The sequence below is a fragment of the Tachypleus tridentatus genome, chromosome 1 (assembly GCF_004210375.1).
Source record: "Tachypleus tridentatus isolate NWPU-2018 chromosome 1, ASM421037v1, whole genome shotgun sequence".
NCBI lineage: Eukaryota > Metazoa > Arthropoda > Merostomata > Xiphosura > Limulidae > Tachypleus > Tachypleus tridentatus.
Window position 1 is genome coordinate 97,681,218 of NC_134825.1, and position 21,572 is coordinate 97,702,789.

Below are 21,572 nucleotides of genomic sequence, written 5' to 3' on the forward strand. Positions count from 1 at the left end.
ATTTGTGTCGGAATGTCTGCACTATGTTTTCTATTTCCTGACCTGATACAGTGAAAAGGCTCAAAAGAGCAATTTATACATCTTTTTATAGCTCATATTTACTTTTGTTCCCAATAATATTTCATTTTTCAGAACACTTTTTACTAAAATATCACTATTGAAGAATTACTTTGAGACTGATGAAATAAGTAAAGATTACATTTTGAAGATAACGACAAATTTCTTTTAGTTAAATTCTATTATTTTTGTTAATCATTCAACAATGGTCTGAATATTGTAAGAATACCACTAAGAAAGTAGTTTGACTATTGCTTCTTGCATTCGAATTTCCTACATTCAATACATCATGTAAGATATAGAAAGCTTTTTGCAAACTGCTAAGTTTGTTTCATCATTGTAAATATGCTTGTTTTTACAGCTTATTGGTATGAAGAAAATGAAAATTTTCCACTATGTGGAAACAGTAGTGGTGCAAAGTAAGTCAATTTATGTGTTTTGTAATATTGACTTCAAATGAAAAACTTCAGAAATAGTTTAAACATTATGTAGAAATTTGAAAGAAAATAATATAATTGGTGAACGATATTCACTTAAAGTACGTTTTCACAATGTTTGAGATCTAGAAATTACAACATCCTGATAAACAATTAGTTTTATCATCGTCTATTTAGACACACGAAATTTATGTAGTCAAACGAAATTCCTGTCATTTAATGTTCCATGATCTTTCTGTTGAAAAGAATTGTTAATTTCAAGGTTCATCTTTTGGTTTATAAACTTTAGTCAACTTTCTTGAACATATCATGTACTTAATAGATGAAGAAATTAATCAAGATTGTGTATATTGTGACTTTGAAAGCCTTTTCTTTCTTAAATGATTTGCTCTTTCGCTTTTCTTATTTTTTATGAAGAATATTCAAGACTTCTAAATTGTTTGTACTCTGGCTCTAAATTTTTAATATTCTTCCTTAGATAGGGACGAGAGATATTTCTTTACTCATAAATGTACCATAGTGGAGTTGTACTATTGGATGGTTGGGAATTCACTCTGAACCAAATATATAAGTGCTAAACGTTTTACTCATGGAGCCATGACTCAAAAACCGGGCTTCGCTATCCGTGGCGGTCACTGCACAAGATAGCCCATTGTGTAGTTTTGTGCTCAATTCAAAACAACAACAACTATATAATATGTATAGTACTGTTATAAATGTTTGATGAATCGGTTATTAAAATATTCCACATTGAATTATATACAAGACATATGTAAAGTAAATTAGAAGCTGAAACACTATTGCATTGAAAATATATAAAATTAAAGCTACGTGAGATTTTTAATTAAATTATTGAGATAATATTTAAATATTACATTAAAATTGTTGTTGTAGAACTTGCCCAGAAGGATATGTGTGTCTTCAAGGTATAGGAGATAATCCCAACTATGGATACACAAATTTTGACAATTTTGGGTGGGCCCTTTTATCAGCTTTTAGACTCATGACGCAAGACTACTGGGAGGCTTTATACCAAATGGTAAGAAACCAACTTAATGTTCTTTCAAATGTGTGTATTTGAATATATAAGATAAATTGATCATCATGATACATGTATAGATAAAAAGATTGTGAATGTGAGTTAAATATTCATTTTCATAGTCTTTTTACTTTAATGTTCTATATAAATGAGTTTTTTAAAGACAGTATTTAAAATAAAAGACTATTAAGAATATTTAACTACAAGCATTGATTTTGGGTAGTATTCAAATACCATACAAGCAACTAATGTTCCGATACTAAATGTTTCGACTTCACCGTTTATTTATTTTTATTACATATTTCAGGTGCTAAAATCAGCAGGCCCTTGGCACATGCTCTTCTTTGTACTCATTATTTTTCTTGGGTCATTTTATTTGGTCAACCTTATCCTAGCTATTGTGGCCATGTCCTATGATGACCTTCAAAAGGCAGAAGAAAAAGAAGCAGCAGCTGAAGAAGCTGCAATAGCTGCAGAAGAAGCAGCAAGATTAGTAAGATTAAGAATTTGTAAATCGTTCATTCTAAATAGTTTCTTGGAATGAAACAATATGGTGTGTGTTTACTTCACACGTTTTATTTTCTTGTTAAGTTGGTGTAACATTTACATGTATTATACACATGTACATTGTATTTAGAGGGTTATTATCAAGAAAGTTTCATAACTATACTGATTATAATTATTCTTTGACACTACTTGTCCCAGTGAAACACAGTTTCACCAGAGACACTTTGAAGATCGTAAGTATTATTCAGGAAAGTGTGCGTATAGTACAGGGTGGTGAGGAACCATGTTAAATGCTGCGCACTTAAATCACTTTTCTAACTGTTGCATATTACAATCTATCTCGGACAAACCTCTGCTTTATTATGTATATATATTTACGTATTACGATTTCAAGGAGCAGGAAATTTAAATTTGAACTTTGAAGTGAATTGAATTTCGATATGTATCAAATTTATGATATTTGCCAACAAGATTGATACACAGTTTTATTTCTTAACACAAATATATTTTAATATACAAATGACAAAACAATTTATAATATAAGTTATTACAAATAATGATCTATATACAAAAGTTTACAAACAAACAATAGTGAATCTTCTATCTGGTCTGGAACTGAATATTTTATCGACGACCTGAAGATAACCTAGGATGGTCGAAACGTTGTTCTCTGCTCATCAATAAAAGTGTTAATACCCATACCAGCCGTTCTAGCTATTCCTTCACACGCGAGTTTTTTTAGTTTTTTTTTTTTTTTTTTTTTGCTGTAGCTATGCGATGTCTTTGTGAAAATACTAACCTTCAAAGTCAATTCACTGAAGTTAAACATTTTGTAATTTTTTTAAATCTATAAACATTCCGGGTCAAATGTCTGTAGTTTTTCGATTAATAAGCGTTTATCACAGTTATAGCTTCCGAGGTTTATAGTATACTAACTCTAACAATTAAAATTTGACATTAGACAGTTTTAACTAAGATATATATATATATATATACATACACACACACACACTGATAACAATACGTTATGTATAATACATTGTCAAAGACTTATACAACATCAACAATTATGACAGTATATACCAAGGTCAATGAAAATAACCTTATGGTCATAAAATTGCATCGCACGTGAAAGTGCGTCAACATAGATATTATCTAACCCCAGTGACATAAATTTTCTTCAAATCATATTCTTGTAATCTTAAACTCTAATTTTACAGTCTTCTGTTTTCAATGGATTATTACCAATGTAAATGACAGTAGACTGTTGTGATGCGGATACATACTCATTGAAATGTCCTAAAGCTAACACAGCCAATGATGTTTTTTTCCATAGTTGAATAGTTCTTTTGTTGACAATTAAACGTTATAGAAAATAACAGTGTTCAATACCTCTGTTCTCGGATTGTAATACAATGACACAAGCACGACAAATGCTGACATCAACAGCTATTGTAAAAGACTTATCAAAGTCAGGTGCCATTAATACAGGGTAAGTGTACAATAATGATTTGACTTTTTCAAATGCATATTGGCATGTTTCAAACCACTTGAACTTTTGATTTTTCTTCAGTAGGCTTATTAGTGATACAAAAATGTCGTCCTACGCTGGTACAGCGGTAAGTCTACGGATTTACAACGCTAAAATCAGGGTATCGATTTCCCTCGGTGGACTAAGAAGATAGTCCAATGTGGCTTTACTATAAGAAAACACGTATACAGAGATGTCAACAGAAGTTTTATAATAATATATTTCTATAATAATTCGCCATTCCCAAAAATCTCATCAAACGTTTCTTGATTTCTTTGAGATGAAGAGACTCGACCGTGACCAACCACGACTTAAGTAAAAAACTTCGTCTTTACAAAAGTTACTTTTTGCCTAATTTGCAGTGAAATTGGCTTTCTTAAGCTTCTCAAAAACATCACGTAATAGAGTTTAAAGGTTTTTCTAGGTGTTGACTTAATTACAATATCATCAACATAAATTTCAACACCTGACAGATTGTTGAAACAATTATTCATCATTCTCTGTTGCTTGATAATTTTTCATCCCAAATGGCATTACATTATGGGCTTAATCCATCAGGAGTAACAAAAGCAGAAATTCCTTTTGCCTTATCAGTTAGAGAAACAGTTCAGTATCACTTCAGAAAGTCAGATTTTGTGATGTATATGGCTTTTCCGATTTTATCAATACAATCATCTATTTGTAGAATGGAATAAGAATCTGTCTTTGTCAAAGCATTTACTTGGCAAAAGTCTGTACAGAATCTAACCAAATCATAAGAATTAGAAACCAGTATATAAGTTGAAGAGCAGTCACTTTTATTGGATTTTATTAATGCCATTTTCTAGCATAAAAGATAGTTTTATGCATTTTATCAACCTTGATTAGATTTACGTGATAGGGATGTTGTTTCACAAGAGAAGCATCACCTGTATCTACATCATGAACAGCAATGTGATCAGGTGATTTTACAGTATAGTCTGTCTCATTTACTATCTGAACAATCTTGTAAGGACCATGGTATCTAGTCTTAAGTAGATGTCCCATAGTGAGTAACAATACTAAGACCATGTCACCAGGACGGAACTTACTGTTTTCAGCCTTACAATTATTAAAGTTTTTCATTTTACCCTGAGATGACTTGAAATTTTCTCGAGCAAATTCACAAGTACCTAAAAATCTGGACTGAAACTTCGAAACGTAATCCAGTAATTACATTTCTTTCGGGTCATCTTCTAACCATTGTTCCTCCTGCAACTTCAGAGAGCCATGCACCGAATAGCCAAACACCAATTCGAATGGGTTAAATCCTAATCATTTCTCAACTGACTCGTAAACAGCAAATAATAATGACTTGAATCCTTCATCCCAATTCTTATCACTATCGATACAGTAAGTCCACATTATATTTTTCAAGGTAGAATGGAATATAGCAAGATCACCTTGTGATTTGGGATGGTATGCAATAGATTTGATCTTTCTAACCCTAGCTGGTAAAAAGTTGTTGAAACAGCACAGGTATAAAATTTGATCCCTAATTCAACCGAATTTCTTTGGGCAAGTCAATAAAGTAAAGAAATTAAGCAAAGCCTTAGAAATGTTTTTGACTGAAATGTTTCTTGAGGGGATAGCTTCAGGGAATCAAGTAAATGCACATATGATAGTCAACAAATACAGGTTCCCAGATCGAATTTCTGGTAAAGGTCCAACACAATCAATAATCACACGACTGAAGGGCTCTTCAAAAGATAGTATAGAATTCAAAGTTGTAACACAAATTTTCTGACTAATTATTTCAATCAATTAACACATATGACAAATTTTACAAAACTGAGAAACATCTTGCCTAATTTTTGGCCAAAAGAAATGTCTCATTTTGTCACATGTCTTGTTGACACCTAAATGACCTCCCATGGGGAGTTCATGGGAAATTATCAATATTTCAGCATGATATGCTTTTGAAACAACGATTTGATAAACTACAGACTATTTCTATGAAGCTGACATTTTTGATGGTCTTCATTTTTTCATGAGCACACTTTAAAAATAAAACTATTTCAAACTTTCTCCGGTTCATCATTTGGGAGTGCATATTTAAATAGTGAGGAGATCTGCATATCCTTTTCTTGCTCTATTGTCAGTTTACTTCTCACAAACAAAACTTCACCAGTTGAAACAAATTTTTCACGTCCAGCATTGTCACTCACCAAATAATTGTCAATAGGGCAATTATTCACAATATTCCTATTGACTCCAAATTATCTGAGACAAATCTATGAACAAGTAAGTGCCTATCATTTATTTTTGGCTTAATTTCTTAGTTTGAGCTTGAGTTACAGAACACAGGGAAAACACACCTAGATTCTCTTCAACAATAACATCATTGTTAGATGAAACAGTGATCGGCCTACTAATCAGTTTGGGTTAGGAAACAACTTTTCTCCACCCAAATTGTTTTTCAACAATAATGATACACCCTTAATTTGCAGAATAAGTCTCATGCAACAACAACTGGTCTTTAAACTAGGTCTGATGCTAAATAAATGTTATGAAGAGGAACAGTAACAAAGCCACCCTTAATACCCTGAGAAATAACGAACTCGCCGGTGGCTGAATTTGAATCTAATGGCAGTATACCATCTAATAATTATGATTGAGTGACCCCAATATTGCGTAGAATATGTACGGGTATAGGATTAGCAGTGTCATTTGTCAAAGACACAAAACCGACAGACAGAGAAGGTCTAAATTCTTCCCAAACTACATCAGACACTTTATCAGTGGCCAAATAAACAAATTCAGGTGATATGGTAGAACTACATTCCACATGTGGACAGGAATGGGTGTTGCCTCCACTTTTTTACTCTTAAAACATCAACAATTGGACATAACATGACCAGGATTTTAAAAAATGGTAGACAAGCATTGATGGATTTAATGAAGGCTTATACTGACAATCAGAAGACTAGAAGAGCTGAATTTTTAAGAGAATCCTCAATTTTAGTGAATTGAAAAGGTACAGGTTTTTGCTGAGATGGCAAGTATTTCTTTTGTGAAAGGTATTTTTATGGGTTTAAAGTGTAATCATTGGAAAGAGAAGCTGATTCTTGTTGTGTTTCATTTTTCTTTATATTTAAGTAAATTTTGAGGTCATCACTTGCACAAGTTTTAACTTCCTCAATTAGTCATAATTGTCTTAGTTAGTGGAATATATTCTCAATATGCATAGAATTACACCATCAATCAAAATAAATGTCTTTTTTGTAGGCAAATTCTATATAAGTTTTACTATCTTGCTTGTAATAAGCCTCTAGTATTGACTCGTATACTTTCAAAATAGCTGTTTTAACCTTATCATAAGTTTCTTGTGCTTTTTCAGTTAAAACACTTTGTAATAATAATGACTATGACTATTTTTCAATGGGCTATTCCATAGTTTGAGCAAACTTCCCAAAATCTTGGAAATCTTTATCAACTGTATTTTTGTTAATGATAGAACTTTAATATATCGATTGAGATCAAAGTTGTTATTTTTCTTGGTCGAACAGAAATTAGTCTGAATTCCATTTCTTTTAGCCTAATTTCTTTCTTGGCTTGGTTACGAGCTTGTTCCGTCTTGAGATGTTTACTTTTTTCAGCTTTGATATGAACTTGTTCTTTCTCATTATCAGCTTTGATACTGACTCGTTTTTTCTCAGCTTCGATATAAGTTTATTCGGTTTCAAGACGTTTATTTTCACTTTCATCTTTCATACAGGCTTGCTCTTTCTCAGCTTCTAAAAAGGCTTGTTCAAGCTAGCTTTTTGTGAGTTTTAACTGGATTTCTAACTTATCTTTATCACTTAACTTTGATTGGCTACTGTAGATACTATAGTATGCCTCTAGTGCTGTTTCAGACAACAAATCAAATTCGACTAGTATTGAAATAGTATGCTTTTTAATTCATTTTTCTCATTGATTTCTTAACTTCTAATTGTAAAATTTTGGCAATTTTGAACAGTTCATTGTTGTTGCATCTTTCTAGTTGTCCGAGGAAGGGTGATTGAATAAAACGTTGATTAAAAGTTAGTTTGTTTCTTATCAATTATCCGTAGTTTTCTGAATATAAGCATTTATCACAGTTGTAGCTTCTGAGATTTATAGTATACTAACTATTGCAAATCATCAATATTAAACTGTCTCTTGGCATGTCGATTTACAAAATTTTAGCGTGAGGTTCTCGAAAATAAGTTCCCAACTATATTCTAAGATACACTAATGCTTTCGTAAAATATATGTTGTTGATTCTTACTCTCGATAATCTTGTACAAATTCAGGGAATAAGCAGGACTTTTGCAATACATGGCTCTAGGTGTTTTCTTTCTCATATAAAATTTAGGGGATGGGGTGGCTTAGATGAAATAACAAACCTTTTGTTGTTATTATATTTCGTGATATTTTGAAAACTGTTACAAAAGGTGTGTTTGTTCATCTAGACCACCCATCCCCTAAACTTTATATGAGAAATAAAACATCCAGAGCCATCTCTAGTCAATCAAATATTTATAAAGTCTTCTTTTAAACACAATTTTAAGTTAACTACATCCAAAACATTGGAAGGCAATCACCTCGTTCGAAAAATAAAACTCTTAGCTGAAGATGAATTTTACCCTACCAACGTTTATATTTGTGACTCTGTTCTAATTACTTTTACCATTAAGGACGAAAAAATGAAGTATCAACACTGTCAATTACCATAATAATCTTTAACACCTTAGTTAGATTCTCTCTAAATCTTTTCTTTTTTTCTTTTCAAGAGAAAACGGTTTAAAAGACCTTAACCTGTTGCTATGTGAACCCTGTACCAAGGCTAAGTTTTCTGAATAAATTTTTAGTTCTCAACGTGCCTGTGGTGAAACCTAATTATCCTCGGACAAATATATTAATTTTAAATATACTATAGTAATAGTAGAAAGTTAATGTCACTGTCTCACAAAAAATAATAATAAGACGAATAGATTATTGATTTTCTAGTTTCTATGCAATTACATATAAGTGAAATGTATGTATGTGTGTATAGTCATTTTTATTTAAATATTTGACTTATATATCACAAATTCAGTCTCTTTGATTTGTGTAAGACCTGTATAGTTTTCACTAGCATTTATTTAACAAAGACACTATCTTATGTTTTACACTAACAAAATTCAAGCAGCTTTAGTGTGTAATATAGCATTGTCCGTAGTTTAGGACAAGAATATGATAATTGTTTTAGCAAAAAGAAGACAATTTGAATATTGCTATTTGAGGGATGGATAAAGAGGTAAGATGTAAGTATTTACTCCTAGAAATATAGTGTCATTTTGTAGTGTATTTTTTATAATATCAACTTTATTTAATTATCTGGATGGATGACATGCTAGTTAAGCATGATAAAACACATGCTAAAAGGTATAAATGTAAAAACTAAAAAAAACCAAACTTCTACTACAATAAACCGCACAGGAAAAATATCTAAATTTGTGTGTTTAAACATTGAACATATTTTATATTTGAAGTAAACTGGTTGTATGATTTCTCTTAACCAACTGTTATAGCACATCAACTACTGAGTGATTACTTGTAAACTACTTTGCTGCAGGTAGAGGAAGAAGGAGAGAATGAAGAAAAAGAAGGAACAGTTGTTAAAAGTCCATCAGAGTTTTCTTGTAGGTCTTATGAACTTTGTGTGAGACAGGATAAATTAACTGAAGAAAAAGATACGAAAGAAAGAGCTAGTATTAAAAGTGCTGATGGTCATCATGTTAGTGAACAAAAATCTCGATTTTATGGCAGAGCTAGCAAGGTCAGTATTGTACTTTTGAAACTTAAATTAAATTGTAAAAGGTTACGTGCTTGTAAGGTTTTTAGCATTATTTAAATTACAAAAGTTATAGTATGTAAAACCCAAATAATAGATGTATTGTTTTGCTTGTATATTGTTAATATACAAAAATGGAAAGTGCTCTCTTTCAATTTTCAAATTTGGACTAAATATAGGAATAATTGGGCAATTAGAATTATCTAAACCTTAAAAAATACCACACTTACTATTTTTAAACTTTTAATTTAGAAAAGCTGCTAACCCATGGATACCTCTAAAAGTATTTATATTCATACAGTTTTTCTCTAATTTATTTGTCTTAATTTCTTTATGACACCAATAATCATCTTCAATTGATTAGATATTTATTTTCAGTTTTATATAAGCTTTATTGATTACATTTTATTGATTCATCAAATTCATTTGTATAATTATCATTGAAACATTTTTATAATATACTCTTGTTTCTTTGACAGCTTACAAAGGACTGGTTTAATCATATTGACCCTGTACTGTTCATTTTATGTAAATGCATCCTTTAATTCCCTTTCTCCAATTTATATAGCATGTTTAAGTTGAATTACTTTAAACTTCTGTAGAATTGTACGAATATCCTATTTTTCTTTATCTTTTGGCATTCCCCCTAGATATGTATGCTTTTAGATTAATTAGTTGTAGCTCACAAGATATTAGATACCTTTAGAATATTATGTGTAGTTGATCTTTACTCATTATATATTAATCTTGTTTTGTTGTTTTGTGCCTAGGGAAAAAACAAAACAAAATCTTTCCTTTGAAGTTAACTAAACTTTAGTTTGCCCCATAAAGATGAAATCGTAATTTTAGTTTGTGGTCTGTAATATCATAAACGTTAAGCTCAAAGCAAATGACTATGTAATAATAATAAAACAAATCTTGGTGCAATATTATAAAGTAAAATACATAAAATTGTGACAGAATTTTTAATATATTGTTTTTATATCATAAAAGGAATACATTTGTATCGTGTAACATATACAATTAGGTCAGTTGAATTTTTCTAGTATTTACGTTATTGTAACGAACATGAGAGTGGCCTGTAGGCCTAATTGTTGGGTTAGATTTTACACTTGTCACAAATAAATTTATCAACTCAGTGAAGTTTAGCATGGAATAAAGAACCCATACAGAAACAAATGAATAAAAATCAAATAACTTATTTATTTCTATACTGTTGGACAAATATTGAAACTTTCAATGTTATCGTGAAACAACAAATTATTGATTTCTTCACTTTGAAAGTCCAGATGTTTATCAATAAGAACTTTTATGTTCGATAACACAAACGCATCATTAGTTAAGCTAATAACGAAGTTAATATATGAAATTATCTCAATCATAGTCTGTATATCTGTATTAACAGTTATTCCACTTTAAGCATTATAACATGTACTGTTTTTTTATTTAGTACAGCCAATGTTCTTTACTTATCTTTCGTCATATATTATTGACCTTAAGTGAAACACTGTTGTACTAGATTAGAAATAGCATGCTTACAAGAAGTTTGTATAACAAACTTGTAAATTCTGGATTACTAGCATTTTCTTCTGGAGTTAAATTAGGTCCTCAGGCAGCAAGATAAGTATGGAGAAGTCGATGTTTGGATTTCGTTGTTTTTTTTAATTTCGCGCAAAGCTACTCGAGGGCTATCTGCGCTAGCCGTCTATAATTTAGCAATGTAAGACCAGAGGGAAGTCATCACCACCCACCGCCAACTCTTGGACTACTCTTTTACCAACAAATAGTGGGATTGACCGTTACATTGTTATTACGCCCCCACGGCTGAAAGGGCGAGCATTTTTGGTGCGACGGCGATTAGAACCCGCGACCCTCAGATTACGACGAGTCGAACGCCTTAACCCTCCTGGTCATGCCGGGCCCGATGTTTGGATCTAGAAACACAGAATTGTTCAAGAACTTTAGCAGATCTACTTTCAAAAGATATTATTTTAACTTGACTGATACAAATGGGATCTCCCAGCAACAAGTAGACTGTTCCATCAGACCGTAATCAAAATTCACTTTGTTATTGATCCTTACAGAACTTATTTCTATCCTTTACCTAACATCATTCAAGACAATTAACTTAGAGTGTATAGAGACAAACAGTATTTCACTCCTGCTATCCCATTAACTATTTTCTTTTGTAACATTAATTCATTTCGTCATGGTTTTATCTAAGCTATTGGGGTTCTATCTCAAACACACCACGTCTTTCAGGTTCAAGAATTTATAGCTGTGAATTCTTGCACTTCTGAGTCTAACTCCTTCTATGGTCTTCAAGTCTGTATTATCCTTGTTTGATATTGTGATTCATAGTGTCCATGTTTTTCATATATATAATTTTTATCTTCTGCTTCCTCTACACAGTAGGTAAAAAAAACAACTTAATTTTGAAAACCTTTAAATTCATACATACTTAGTATTTGCATTCTACAGTTCAAATGTAGCTTCTACCTCTAGCTGATATGAAATTCTACTTTAAAGCTAGTAATTCTGTCTCATATGTAGACATTTATGTTATTTATTAACCAAAAAAAACTATAATATATACTTTCTGTGTTAGTAATTTGGTTAATAGATTTTTTTTTATAGCATGCATATCATCTCTTGTTAGAACAGTTCATCCTCTATAATATGGTCAACCGTGGTTAGTTCATTGGGCAAAGGCTGTTTGTTTAGGATTTACAAGAATTGTTATTTCATAAAATTTAAAATTTTTCAATTTTATTGTTTGTGTTTTGCATTCCCTAGGTTGAAGGGTGCAACATTTTCACAAAACGTAAAAAACAAAGTTCATAATTGTAGATACGTGCATACACACTGCTGATCACCCAAATTATGATTTTTTGTTTTTAATTTTGCATAATGATTTAAAAGTGTTGTGCTCTTTGTTACTGCTCCTTTAATGGACTTGGAATTGGTAATGAAAGTAATAACATTCTTATACAAAAGTCTTTACTGCTTGGTATTTTTGGAGTGGATTTTTATTTTTCCATGTACTTTATCATAAAGAAATGCAACTCTTTTAAAAAGTAATTTGATGTAATTTTAACAACTTTTATAATCACTATATTTTACAGTATTGAATAAAATTTTCCTAAATTTGGCATTACCTTGAATGGTAAACATGCTTGTTAGCTCATAATGAAATTTGCACTTTCCTTTTTACAGCTGTGTATACTTAGCAATGCTGTCACTTCATATTATTTCAGAAGATTGTTTTTAAGTGGTTTTCATATTTTTTATGCCTATACTTTGTTCACATACTCTTCCAAAAGATAGCAAAAGTGATGTTGATGCAAGTATGCTAGTATTAGGCTTACATCAAATGTTAAATTATTAGTAACAAGTGTTATTCTAGTGTGTATTTAAGATGGCTTGATGTCTTTCTGTGGCTGGGAATTTTCGTTTCTTGGCAACAACAGTCATTTCTCAACCCATTACACTTAAAACAAGGTATATTAAGGATAACAATTCTCCTTAGACTTACTGGATTTATGGTAGGTTAGTGCATGATTTTTTAAAGTTTTTTGAACTTATTTACTTTATACACTAATTCGCTTTTAACATTTGAGTTATTTTACTTTAAAATGCAGAGTGGCAGGCAGCACTGTTTATATTCTGGACAAATAAAATGTGTACTTTCGTCTTTATTGACAGTAAGTTCAGATGAAAAAATAAATAAATTAAGAATTGTTCATATATTATGATCTCCATAACATAGGCACAAGATAATCAAAACAGATTATAGTCTAGTAAAATAGATAGTAGATGTAGTCAAGTAGTGGCCCAAGTATCAATATATTTTCATACAGTATTGAGGTTCATCTTGGTCTCTCATGAGAATTACTCCCAAGACCACAGGTAAATACGTCTTAGATTTTATATTTAATTATTTTGCTTTCATACAATGTATCACTAATTTTGTTTCAACTTTCAAATGATAACAAATTATAATAATACAATAATAAATTATTGTATGAAAGCAGGCAATCATTTCAAAGCTTTCAAGTCAAAATAGTCTTTCACAGCCTGTCTAATATTAAAAATTTATAATGCTGAGTTTAGTGTGTTCCATAAACAGTTTGAATTTCAGTAACTTTATATAACTGTACTTATGTATTCAGCTTCTTCAAGTGAAAAGCAACAAGATTTTAGTAAGCACAGGAGTGTAACTAATTATTCTCCACAAAAGCACTGTATACCTTGCACTAAACATCCACACCTGCAGAACAACTAATGGCTGGAGTATTATCTGATATACATGTTACTTTTTTGCTTTTTACAGTACTTTACCTGAGATCTTGTCATTGTATTTTTGTTTGAAAGAAAGGTATTCCCAGTAAAAATTCAGCATCTCATTTGCCAGTAAAAAATAAAATGGAGGTGTTTGAGTGTGTATTGTACATGCTGATTTGATTTTCACAATATGTCATATAATATAATCTGTAATCAAGATTACCTCTTGGTAGATATGGCAAAGATTCTTTCAATTTTTTAGGCAAGCCTCAGTCTTCCTGGCTCACCTTTTAACCTTCGCAGGGGAAGCAGAGGGAGCCAGTTCAGTTGGCGTAATGGTGTTCATCGCTGTGGAGACAGGAAACCTTTAGTGCTTCAGACATACATCGATGCACAAGAATATCTTCCCTATGCAGATGACAGTAATGCTGTTACACCCATGTCTGAAGAAAATGGTGCCATGATTATTCCTGTCTTCTCCAGCCTGAACTCTAGACATTCCAGCTATACATCCCACTCATCACGCTTGTCCTATACTTCCCATGGGGATGTTTTTGCCAAGGGTTTGACAAAGGAGAGTCAGCTCAGATCTCGCTCAAGAAATCTCCAAGGCCTTTATCATGAGGTTTTATGTGCTTTTCAGTTAAATTTTAAGTTTTCATACTTTTTGGAACATTATTAAGAATTCTTTTGACTGGCCATTTAAAGTTTTAACATGTTCAAGTTCACTATTTGATAAATGAAAATTTGATATATTTCATAATTCAAAATAATACACTGCACTTACTGCTTCATGTTGAAATTGATTTTCAATTATTTGTTGTATTTCTTATATTACAAGTTTTTGGAGCTTAATTTAGCCATTCGTTCAAATTTACTAGATATTTTCACTCTCTTACTTTTTATGTGCATCTTTCTCACTCATTTCTCTTTCCCAAGATCTGTATTGAGGCTCGTAATGTAATTTTTCATGCATTAATTAACACAGACATTACTATGAAATTTTGCTTGTACTGTAGTAGTAAGCAATCACTCTCTTGCGTACATGCATCATACGTTCAAAGAGAGTACCTAATAGAATGAGGATTATATATATAACTAATGACAATTTTGATACTGTATAGAGATTTGGTTTCAGATAAATAATACAGACACATTTATCAAGAAAGATAACTTTATTTTCGCTTTACTTCATATAGTATTATCATAAATAGGCTCAAGCTGTGTGGTACAACAGACATATATTACAAACTTGTGTTATCTTGTGATATTTATTTTCTTTTTTACTTTATATGTAGTTTTGTATAGCACTTACTGTTAAACTCAGTTTAGCATAGTATTTAGAGCCATTGTCTATTTTTCCATTTGTTTGATATCTTTGGAAGAGATAAGGGATGGTGTAGATTTTTTACACCCGATGGGGGGATGATTTTTGCAACCACTTATGTGGACTGTTCAATTTTCAAATTGGTAATTTCTGATTACGTGAACCTGAAAGCTGTAAACATGCAGTCACAGAATAATCTTGTTGACACGATACTTGCATGTATACTTAGGCCTACTGACTGATACTTACGACCTATCGCTTAGATCGAAAAGCTTAGAAACACGCCTATAATAAAGATGTACATTTCGGCTACTGAAAAAGCCTACATCTAGGCCTAATTATGTAATTCGATTGGTAAGAACACGAGAATCACAAGAACAAACACAATTTGTAGGTCTGTGATGCAATAAAACAATTCAACAGACCAAATTGTAGGGGGAAATGATTGTATGAACCATACCCCCACCTAAAATGAAGGGGGAAAGTTGCAATATTGAAGTTCACTGCTGTATTTATTATTATATTTTGTAATATAATCAAATGTATTGTTAATATTATTTTTATGAATCTCGTTGATTCTAATAAAACCTTCATAAAATTTTACAATTTTTCAAATATTCTGTTTCATAAAATTAACACAAGGATATTTTATCACTTCAAATTCTTCTTTTTCTTCTTAAAATGAAACAACTGCTCATCCAAACTAAAGTACTTGAACAATCAGTTACTATTAGAAGAATAACTGTAAAATAATTTACAATTGTTGCTTGTTTGGGAATTTCGCACAAAGCTACTGAGGGCTTCTTAAAGCTGTCAAACAACTGCTCATCCAAACTAAAGTACTTGAACAATCAGTTACTATTAGAAGAATAACTGTAAAATAATTTACAATTGTTGCTTAATTAGTTGTGCTGTTAAATGTGTGATTGACAATCTGTATGTTGAAAACGTTAATAGAACAATTGATACAAGATAAAAGATTTGAGATATATGTGGTGTGAACTTTGTCTTAATGCTAATAATATTTAACAAATTACGTTGTTATGGGTTGAAATTTCTTCAACTTACCTCTTTCACATTATTTATAAACTTGGGTAAATATACGAAATGAACACATTTTCAACTTATTTTCCGAAAATAATTTTTTTGTGTATATGCATATTTCTTAATATGAATTGTATAATTCAGTATGTTCCTGGTTTAGTTATTTTACCTGATATAAAACAATAATATTACCAATAATTATCCTAGTTCAAGAGTATTGGCACATTTTATCAAACTATTGATTTTTATAGGCATGTTCTATCATTGTTAAATATGAGAATTTCTCTGCATTAGCCATCTCTAATTAGAAAATGATAAACTGAAGGGAAGGGAAGGCAACTAATACGTCAGTACCCACTATTAACGCTTAGGAAACTCAAATCAAATAGTGGTGTTTTACAATCACTTTTGTAATACACCCACAACGCCATAGCGCAGAGAGTAATTTTCCAGATGTCAGACCCTAGAATTCATAGTCTGACAAGCTAACCACTAGTTCATGTTCAACCCCATGCAACAAGAAAATAAAATATAATTACATAACAGCATACAAAAATACTTCAACCGAAGCATCATTGCACAATACAATAACCAACTTTCAGAATAAAACTGTTACATGGAACTTAATAATAAGGGATATGAAATTTTAATGCTTGTCCTTCCAAGAATTAAATAAGAATTTCAGCTAACCATGTCTGACATGAACATTTTAGTTAGCAATAGTCGGGTAATTTTGAGAAGTATGTTTGTTTTCGTAGCAAAAATAGAAGTAATATTACTATTTATGTATATTTGTGTGTGTGTGTGTGCTGTTAATACGGTTATATACATATGAGGTGCTTTAAGTGTAGAATATTTTATTCTTTATGATATATATATGTATATTTATTCCACTAAGTAGAATGAAAATAACTACTTTACATGATTGTATGTACATTAAGAGAAATAAGAAGATAGTGCATGTGTGAAGAATGTTACTAACCAAGAAAAATAAAATAAAGAAAATAATCTGTATGTCTTGCTTCATTTCTAAAGTCAGATACCACTGCTTAGTGGCTGCTGAGTAAGCTCAAATATCCGAAACTCTATAATTGTGTAGTCCTTAAGCTTTGAACATTTGTTTATGTAGCTCTAACTACTTTGTACTGTTTGTTTTATGATTGAAGTCAAGTTCAAAATCTTGCATGTAACATCTGTAATAACATGTAAACAAATTGTTTTTATTGGTTTTTATTTTTATTGTAATGTAGCGTACAAGGTAACATTAATATATATAATTTAATTTTCATTATTAATTATTAAATTTATAAGAAAACTATTATTAGTTGGTCTTATGTATATATTCTAAAATTCTTTTTTTAGTAGTGCTGTTTAGCTAGAGTTAGTAAATATACATGTCAGTTTATAAGTACACAACTTCCGATGATATGCAACAAAGAAGCAGACACACAGGATTTTTACTGTTACATTTACCGCACTAGGAGACTGAACAAAATTTTCACTTTTCAATGTAAAATAATAGGATATTAAAAAAATTGAGTATAGACTTGAAAATATATTGTTATCACTTTGAATCGATGGCCTTTGAAATATACTTGTGAAAGAAATATTTCTTTTAAAAATACGTTTGTTTGGAAGTTTAATGTAATAAAATTGATATTTTAATCTTAGAACAGTGATAATTCTATAATTTCAGTACTTGATTTTTATAATTAGCTGTTTAAGCTACTAAATAATGTACAGTGTAATTCAGTTCGTTGTGTATCTTATTTAGCTGATACTGTACAGTATAAACAGTAACTTAGCTTATAATGTAACTATATGAAAGCCAAATGTAAGATTAGATAGGTCCTTAATATAATTGAAGATAAATTTATTTAATAGAAAAAAACTTGTATGGACAAAATGCATTTGAATGTAGAAATGCTTTTATAGGACAAACTAGAATAAATTTAAAATAAAGAATAAATGAACACAAAAGAATTGTTAAAAAAATGATGCAAAGACATCTATCGCCTTTAGCTGAATGTACTAATAAAACTAAATATTTGATTCAATGAGAAGAATTGTTATTTTAGAATAACCTACGACCATCAATGATGATAATATCTGTAAATCTATTGAGATAAATGTAATAAGAATAATTTTAAAGTATTAACTAAGGATGAAGGACTAGAGAGAAATATTGTTAAAAGATGACATGAAATTCTAAATTGTATCTAAATTTGATCATGTAACTTTTGAAATTGTACATAGGTCTTACATAATCCATTTAGTTATTACAGTACAAAGAAAACAAACAGTAATTTAATTTGTAATGTAAATTGTGATGACGAGAAAACCTACTTGTAGAGAAAATTATATATTTAGAAACGGCTGGTATGAGTAGAGAAGGCACTAATAAAGGAGCGAACAACTTTTCGACCTTCTTCGGTCATCCTTTGTGAACCAGACGATGACCGAAGAAGGTCGAAACGTTATTCGCTCCTCTATTAGTGTCTTCTCTATCCATACTAGCCGTTTTTAAATATGTAATGTAATTTATTTGGTTAATGCTGTGAACTGCAAACAGTTGTGCTTTTACCTTCTTCTAAAACTTTGTTTCAAAACTCAGTGTATATCCTAAAAAGTATATCTAAAAATTTGGTATATTAATTAAGAATAGCTATTTGTTCAGTGAATGTTTCATCTTTTTGTTATTAAAAACTATAAAATATTAAAGTTAGTTCTGATATGGTATATTACTTCTATTCATCAAAGTAGCTATTGTCGATCATGGGTGCCCTCTATATGTAAAAATATTTTTGCATGCAGCAAGCTTTGAACTCCAAAGTACCTTACATTCAACAGAGCTCATTTGGTTTTCGCATGTAAATCATCATGGAACAACCCTCCACCAATAGGTTGCAACACACACTCCTGACACATGGTACTCCCTCTATTCGATTCTACTTAACTGTCACTATTCGTTTGGCACCGTAATCCGAGGGTCGCGGGTTCGCGCCCGCGTCGCGCTAAACATGCTCGCCCTCCCAGCCGTGGGGCGTATAATGTGACGGTAATCCCACTATTCGTTGGTAAAGAGTAGCCCAAGAGTTGGCGGTGGGTGGTGATGACTAGCTGCCTTCCTCTAGTCTTACACTGCAAAATTAGGGACGGCTAGCACAGATAGCCCTCGAGTAGCTTTGTGCGAAATTCCAAAACAAACAAACAAATCGTTTGGCAGTGTTAGTGATTGTTTTTTATTGAGCTTTTCATTTGTTTTATTTTTCTTTTCTTTAAACTTAGTGCATTTTTGTTTTCAATTCATTCGGAAGTGGAATCGTTCTTTTCAATTTTAAAATAGTTTGTGAACATAAAGATAAGATATTTTTCGCAATTTCAAATCTTAATTCTAACAGTGTTATATTTGATCTTTCATGTGTTAACAATGAACTGTAACGTTCGAGTTACCACTTTACAAATAATAGGCTGCAAGTGGGGGTAACTCGGCTATGAAATTAGAGTCTCTCATCCACCATGAGCTTGATTATTATATGAGACAACCTTCTTTTCCTGATGTTGCTCATGTTCCTCCCGTGCATGCTGAACCTGTGTGAGCCAATAAGAAATTTTACATCCTTTTCCTCCACCTGATTTTTCCATGTTTTCCTTACTGCAGAATCAGCTGGGCCTAATAAGGATTTTTATACATAATTTCTCAAATATGCTCTATTTTATCCATTTAATCAAATTTTTAAACTCCCCTTCCTTTTTTGTTAAGTGGTACCCCTTTCTCCAAGTATTTTGTGTTCGCTCATCTTTATTAGAATTCATGCAGAACATTCTGTCTCTCAGATGGTTGCCTTGCCCTCTATGGGCTTCAGATCAGTTTGGTTTGATATGCCATCAGATTGAATTTCCATTTCTTGATTCTCAACAGTTTGAATCACTTTTGTTCTATGTGAAAGGTGGATCATGATCATCTTGTTTATTTATCTCATACCCTGTTTTTCTCCCAATGTTTTACCCTATCAACCTCCTACAGTATTTGTCTACTATCCACTTCTTTTCTGTGGTGCTCCACCACGATCTTGGAGGTATAGCCTCTTCCTGATTAACTCCACGCTAGCATATTTTTCTTTTTTGGCTATTTCCTTATATACGTATTTTCTCTGTTTTGGGAAGGATGTTGCATTGTCCCAAGTTCATTTATCACCATCTTATTTCTAGGAATTATGCAGGGACTCCCTTCTCCAGCAGTCTGTTTTTGGAAATATTCCTGAGGCTTTGGAATACTATGTGAAATCAGTGAGGTTGCAATTGACTTTTTCATCTTTTGTTGATTGTTTGTCTGATTCTGAGCCTATACAAGCCCCTATTACTGTTACCTATCACACTTCTTCCCAGTCTTTACCACTTACTATCTTCAGGGTTTCTCCTCTTGTCACATTATTCAACATTGTATGGATTTTCAACATTACTAGTGACTATCTGGTGGGATTCACTTGGAGCTGATTGACCTATTTGTTTCCTTATGTTGAGTTTTTGCCACAGATCAGTGGGTTATTCAGGTATTATCTGAGGGACTCATCATCCACTTCCTTTTCCTTTCTCTATTGTCAGTGATATTCATATCCTTTCCATTGCTTCAGCATCCTATCACCACGCAATGTTTATCAGAGGCAATATAAAATCTTCTCTTCCAGAAAGCTATAAAACCTGTAAATCATCCTTTTCTGGGCTGTGTGCAAACACTCAAGCAAACCAAGGACTGACAGCCTGTAATTAACTTGTCCTGCTTCAATCATTTTTTGATTCTGTCTCAATTTACCATGGAGTCTTTTCTCACCCTCAGGTGAGCTTTCTCTCCAGGTTTATAAATGATCAAGTTAGACATTGTGAAAGTTTATTTGCATATTCCAATATATTGTTTGTCAAGGCACTATCTTTGGTTTGTTCATCACAGAATGGTTTATCAATTTTGCACCCTGCCTTTTCAGCTTGCTTTGGTCCCATGAGTCTTTTCTTCAATTGGTCAAGGCTTTTGCCTGACATATGCATGCTCAAGGGTTGCACTTATACCTATACCATTATATGGACAACTGGCTTATGTTAGCTTGTTCTGATCAGAAGTCTAGCTATCACACTCATTTTCTGCTACTGAAGGCTGCTTAAGAGAGTTGGTTAATCAAGTTGAAGAAATTGTTTCTAATACCTACCTAATATTTTGTCCACTTGGGTGTTTTTTTCTCAACATTTCTCTCAATTGGGATCAACCTTCTTTCTCTTTTTACTGCTTATAAGATTCTATTAATATTGTGGATATGGTCTTTGACAGAAGCCTTTTTTTCTTAGGTCAGGCACATATGAGGTCTCTTCAGTGGGCCTTACATAACCAAAGGAACCTTGCACAGGATTCACTAGATGCTCCCACTTCCCTCCCTTCTTTATGGATGATCAGCATTGGTAGTTGGACTTGGCTCACATGTTGGCTGGTGTTCTGTTTCATCCATCCCATCCAAAATTTCAACATTCACAGACACTTC

The 21,572-nt window shown here is 31.7% G+C and overlaps 1 protein-coding gene across 4 annotated transcripts in view; it reads left to right on the plus strand.

Moving 5' to 3' along the window:
- Nucleotides 1-21,572, plus strand: part of LOC143256592 (sodium channel protein para-like) — a 174,903-nt gene that overhangs the window by 62,160 nt on the left and 91,171 nt on the right. For all 4 annotated transcript variants that reach the window (XM_076514020.1, XM_076513991.1, XM_076514011.1 and 1 more), the window contains exons 7-11: nucleotides 419-476; nucleotides 1,389-1,533; nucleotides 1,841-2,026; nucleotides 9,171-9,374; nucleotides 13,936-14,298. In XM_076514020.1, the coding sequence (XP_076370135.1) occupies nucleotides 419-476; nucleotides 1,389-1,533; nucleotides 1,841-2,026; nucleotides 9,171-9,374; nucleotides 13,936-14,298 (956 nt within the window). The remainder of the gene's footprint in view (nucleotides 1-418; nucleotides 477-1,388; nucleotides 1,534-1,840; nucleotides 2,027-9,170; nucleotides 9,375-13,935; nucleotides 14,299-21,572) is intronic.